The sequence below is a fragment of the Myxocyprinus asiaticus genome, chromosome 13 (assembly GCF_019703515.2).
Source record: "Myxocyprinus asiaticus isolate MX2 ecotype Aquarium Trade chromosome 13, UBuf_Myxa_2, whole genome shotgun sequence".
NCBI lineage: Eukaryota > Metazoa > Chordata > Actinopteri > Cypriniformes > Catostomidae > Myxocyprinus > Myxocyprinus asiaticus.
The window spans coordinates 22,903,998-22,909,997 of record NC_059356.1 but is presented as its reverse complement, the minus strand read 5'-3'; the positions used below and the strand labels follow the sequence as shown (position 1 = coordinate 22,909,997).

At 39.6% G+C, this 6,000-nt stretch overlaps 1 protein-coding gene across 1 annotated transcript in view; it reads right to left on the bottom strand.

The window, feature by feature from the left end:
* Window positions 1-2,343: 2,343 nt before the first annotated feature.
* Window positions 2,344-6,000, bottom strand: part of LOC127450814 (mucin-5AC-like) — a 51,270-nt gene continuing 47,613 nt past the window's right edge. The window contains exon 13 of the mRNA XM_051715194.1: window positions 2,344-3,616. Coding sequence (XP_051571154.1) covers window positions 3,488-3,616 — 129 coding nt within the window. The 3' untranslated portion in view covers window positions 2,344-3,487. The remainder of the gene's footprint in view (window positions 3,617-6,000) is intronic.

Genomic DNA, 6,000 nt, shown 5'->3' with positions numbered 1-6,000 from the left:
GTTCTCTGTAAAGCAACTTTAAAACAGTATGTATTATTAAAAGCACTAGCTGTACAAATACATTTAATTGATACTGAATTTATGTCCACACTGTTTTCCAAATCACATTTTCCCCTTAAAGGATGACAAGCACATTCTGCAAAGATACTCAAAAGAAAGTGAATTGCAGGCAGAAATAATACAGGGCAGAGGGAAATCAGAATAGTTAATTTCAAACGTGATAAAACATCTCACTACTGTACATCTACTGTCTCATATAATAATTATGGTCTTAGAATTTGGAATTAGAATTTATCCATTTAACATCACAGCATGAAAACAGTTGAAAACATCGTCATACGCAGTTCAGGTACGTTCCTTTTTATACTCAGTAATAATGCCATTTCAAAACATGTGAAGCATTCACAAACAAAGATGCTAAATAGAAATGAACAAACTCTCAAAATTTCTAATGAACTTTCAGCACATGAACACACACCTATTAGCACAATAATGCTATCATTTATGTAATTCATTGCACTCTGTTTCTGGATGTCTATCATAGCCAGACTGTAACAATGGATAATATAAGTAATCCCCGCTGTTGACTTCTTGCCAATAAAGTGAAAAGAGCACACAAACACATTTTTCCAAGCTTTTTCAAACAGATGTTCCTAAATCAAATCTTCTGTAGGCAGCCGATGGAAGAAGCAGCATCTGGGAATGGAGCACTTTGCGAGTGGTTTCTGATTATAACATTGCTGTTTTAGACTAAACTTTAGTTTTGCTTAATTATTAGGATTAGGATTATCATTAACTGCACTCATTTTCCGGGAAATTTTTGAGACATTTTACAACATTTAAAAAGTAAGAATCGAACCGCATGACCCGCAAGCAAGCAGAGACCGGCTACACACAATACACAAACCAATCGCACTTCCGCTAGCCAACCAGAAATTCCGCCTACCTAGCGAAATACAGTGGAGAATATTGTGGATAGAAAACAGATATAGATAACTTAATCTAGTTAATGAATTTAACGTTATTCACCTTATTATGTCCCGCCCCTTTTCCGCGCTCCTCTCTTCCGAATTTTGTCATCTAACTTCCTGTTTGTATTGAAGCTACTGAGAAGAGTCGATCAAAATAGATTATGTGTGGGAGCATAGAAAGTATTTTCCCCAAGAGTTGATGGTGTGAGTCTACAGCACCCCTTTACTATGTGAAAATGCTAGTGAGTTGTTTTTTCTGTCCTACATTTTTAGAGGTTTAAATGTGATTGAAATGGTTGTAAACAGAATATAAAATAAAATATACACTTTCGTGTGTGTGTGTGTGTGTGTGTCTTTATGGGTTGGTTATGCAATTTTTGTAAGGACTACATTATTATTATTATTATTTTTAAAGTCTTAAAAATAATAAAACCTGACACAAACCTTCTGGCGACATTGATCCCACATATTAATAATTTGCACAAATGGTTTCAACAGTTGTCTTGTTTCAGAGGTCAGGACAGACCCACACACAGCCTGCAAATACAGCCAGTGACCAGACCCAAATTTTAATACTGAACCTAATCCAAACATAAAATCACACTCTTTACTGTAAATATTAAGAGCAATTAGACTGTAATTTAATATCCTGTTGGATTTATGGATGAAATATATAAGGGATAAAGTACATTCAGCCTGTTGTTATCGCACAATAAACCCAGACAGGGTGATCAGGACCCCAACGCAAAGTGGAGGGGTCTTGTATCACCCTGAAGTGGTTTATTTTGCGAATACAACTGGCTGACTATCCTGCTTATTACACGGTTACTGACCAAATAAATGAATACATGGACATAAAATATTGATTTGTATTGAATTGATGTAATCCGAGAAGAAATCACTGAACAGCTGGAATCAACCTCCGGTTTGTGTCGGAGTTCTGTTGGTGTTCATTTTGTGAAAATGACCATCTGACTCCTCAATAATCAGCCTATTACAAGACTACTTGCCAAATAAATAAATAAATGCACATGAAACACTGATTTGAGTTTAGATTATTTTATTAGCTTACTTGTAGAGATCGCATAGCCAAGAAGCAGGAGAGACGACTAGCAGAACCCGGATGAGCGGACTCATTCGTCTAAATCCCCGGATGTGCAGTAGTTACAGAGCAATATCTGACCGCTGGATGGCGCCATTGACCAATCAGAATCAAGTATTCCAGAGAGCTGTGTAATAAGTCTGCATAACTGTTTGACTATTGTGCCACTTTGTTCAATGCAAAAAGAAAAAGAAAGAAAGAAAGAAAGTAAGAAAGTGTATATACTCTAGGTGTGTACAGGCTTGCGCAAGAAGAACAACTGGACAAATGTAAGATGACTACATCTTTATAATAATTTATTTCATTTTCCAAAATACAGAATAAGATGAATCACTTTGTCCAAAAAGAGCATTTTTTATACAAAAGCCTTATGTACAGAAAGTAGTCCAGAGAAACATAAATAATTATCTATAAACCAAACAGACAGTTGAGTAAACAACTTTATGTTCTGATTTTAATAAATATGATCATTGGCACAACTAGAAGAGGCATGTTAAAGGCTCCCTTTTATTGCATAATTCTCCTATTCAAACAACAGCATCACAGTCAGGCACAGAGATAAATTTCAGGTGGCATGCATTGTCCTGATAGAAAATAAAATCATTCTTTGGAGAAGGTATATAAAACAATAATTCATAACTGAGAGTATCAGACCTTACTTACAGACATAACCATAGCTTGGTTATAAATGGACACACACACATACACATATGATATGGCATGCTTTCTACTGAAAAGTGCAGTTAAAATAAATGAGGATTAGATGCAATTAGAACATTGGTCTTCTGGATTACATCATGTACTCCGTTTCTTATTGCTTCCACAAGTAAGGTAAATAAAGCATGTTGAAATGTTGTTCAATATTACATTCTTCATAATAAAGTATTTTGTGCTGAAGACACAATATAGTAGCATACTGTATGCATGAGCTCTGAAAGATAATGACCCTAATTTTTGCATGAACATGCAAATGTTGCAGATGAAACATGGTAACAAATGAAGACAATGAATGCAAATATCAACAGATGAATAGTTGATCAATGTCCAGTGCACTCATTCAGTCAGATTTGTTGTACAGTGTCAACAGCTGAGTGAGTACATGGTGTGTAAGTAACCCAATCATCAATGCACTTCTAGGAAGTGAGCATTATATCATGAGTGAGAGGAAATTAAAATTGGAAAACATTTAAATTTTTTTTTAAAAGGTTTAAAATGATGGATCTCTCAAATGCCACTTTTACTTTGCATCTGTGATCAGTTTTAGGGTTTGGAAGTTTACCCTTCCTTAACAGGGAGACTTCTTATTTTTGATCCAAGGCATTTTTTATAATGTTATAGCACTTTTTTCCTTTGTGTCCTCTTGCAATTTTGCTCTTATAGACTCGTACCCTATCCCTCCCCTCTGCCACTCTCCTCATGTGGTTGTCTTGTCATCTCCTGGCAGGAAGTAGGGGTTTTCATGACCCACCAAATAAGAGTAGCGTGACGGGTATTCTCCCGTAAAGGTCTTCAGGCCATCAGTGGCGAGGTCATACGAGCCCGTCTGCAGGAGAGGTGACAGTTAATTTTAGACACACACAGCAACACAACACACAAACCTTTCACTCTCCCTCTTCATTTAATCTTTAAAAGTATAGTTCACCCAAAAATTAAAATTCTGTCATTATTTACTCACCCTGTAACAATGCACTATGTAATAACACCACATTTTAAAACATTTTAGAAAGGTTTTACAAAATGTAGTTATTATATAATGTGTTGTTACACACCAACATGTCATTCCAAACCAGCATACTTTTTTTTTTTTCTTCACTTGAACAAAAGAGGAAAACATTTTCAAGAATCTTTACAAAGCTTTTACGATACAACAAATGTTTATAGTACTCATGGCTGTCAAGCTCCAAAAAGGAATGAAAAATAAATAAAAAAAATCACCAACAAAGCGGCATCATCATTAGCCATATGACTACTTGCACTACATTCCAAGACTTCTGAAGCCATATGATAGGTTTGTGTGAGAAAAAGACTAATATTAGTTATTATTCACTGATAATCTTGCCCTCCCCTAAGCTCACGTCTAGCCCACATTTGTGTCCAGAATAAAATAATAAAAAAATGTTGTATTCTACATTTACTATACACACGAGATCCATTTTGGCATCAATGACACTCCATTTTCAGGGTACAAACTAGACACTAGCTACAGCAGTAGTGATGATTACCAGTGAATACTGATCAGTACAGTGAAGAGTGGACTCAAGATGGCGCCGAGTATGGCTGCTGCGTTGCGAGCTCCGACACAACATAGCAATGTTTTGTTTGTTTTGTTTACAATTCTTATGTTTTTTTGTCTTGGATGTTGTCTGCCTCATTGTCTACGACAGACAAACACTTTTGGACATTGGTTCAGCGATCTCACACCGAAAACCGGACTTCACATTCCTCAATGCCGACCCGCTGTTTACAAACACGCCAGTGGAGCCCTTTGTCTGGGCAGCACGGCCGCGGAAACGCAAGAGGAAAAGGGGAAAGAGAGCCAGCGTTCTCATCAGAGTAAGACGCCGCGCAAATCGACCCCCGCTACCCACTATTCTACTGGCAAATGTTCAGTCTCTGGATAACAAGCTCTGCGAGCTGAAAGCGCGGATCTCTTTCCAACGAGAGACGAGGGACTGCTGCATTATCTGCCTAACAGAAACTTGGATGTCTGCGGAGATTCCAGACTCAGCCATTGAACCCGCGGGGTTCTCCATGCACCGAGCGGACAGAGCGAAAGACCTCTCAGGTAAAACTAGAGGAGGTGGTGTATGTTTTATGATCAACAAATCCTGGTGTGATCAGAGGAACGTACATTCCATCAAGTCTTTCTGTTCTCCTGATCTGGAATTTCTTATGCTTCTGTGTCGACCATTCTGGCTACCGATGGAATTCACAGCGGTCATTATCACAGCTGTGTACATCCCGCCACAAGCTGACACAGACCGGGCACTCAAGGAACTGTACGGGATTATAAGTGAGCAGGAAACCGCGCACCCTGAGGCCGCGTTCATTGTGACTGGGGACTTTAATAAAGCCAGTTTAAAATCAGTCGCACCAAAATATCACCAGCACATTAGTTTCAACACACGAGGGGACCGGGTTTTGGATCATTGCTACTCTCCGTTCCGGGATGGCTACAAATCCCTCCCCCACCCACCATTTGGCAAATCAGACCACTCTTCCATTCTGCTTCTGCCCGCTTACAGGCAGAAATTGAAACAGGAATCACCCACCCTCAGAACTATCCAGTGCTGGTCAGACCAATCAGACTCTACGCTACAGGACTGTTTTGATCACATGGACTGGGAGATGTTCCGGTCCGCCTCTGATGACGACATCGAGCTTTACGCTGATAGCGTAATGTGTTTCATCAGAACGTGCGTAGAGGAAGTGATTCTGACCAGAACTGTGCGAATCTATCCGAATCAGAAGCCGTGGATCAATAGCGATGTTCGCGCGGCACTTAATGTGCGGACCTCTGCTTTTAATTCCGGGAACGTGGAGGAGCATAAACAAGCCAGTTATGCCCTCCGAAAAACTATCAAAACAGCAAAACGCCAGTACAGGAGCAAGATTGAAGGACAGTTTAACACCACCAACTCTAGAAGCATGTGGCAGGGAATTAACATCATCACGGACTTTAAAGGGAATAAAAACTCCGCCATGAACACCGCTGCCTCTCTACCGGATGAGCTAAATACTTTTTATGCTCGTTTCGAGGGAAATAACACCGCCCCCGCGGAGAGAGCTCTCACGGCTGAAGCTACAGAGGTTAGTTCACTCTCCGTCTCTGTAGCGGATGTAACCCGATCCTTCCGACGGGTGAATATCCGCAAAGCCGCGGGTCCAGACGGCATTCCGGGCCACGTCATCAGAGCGTGCGCGAAC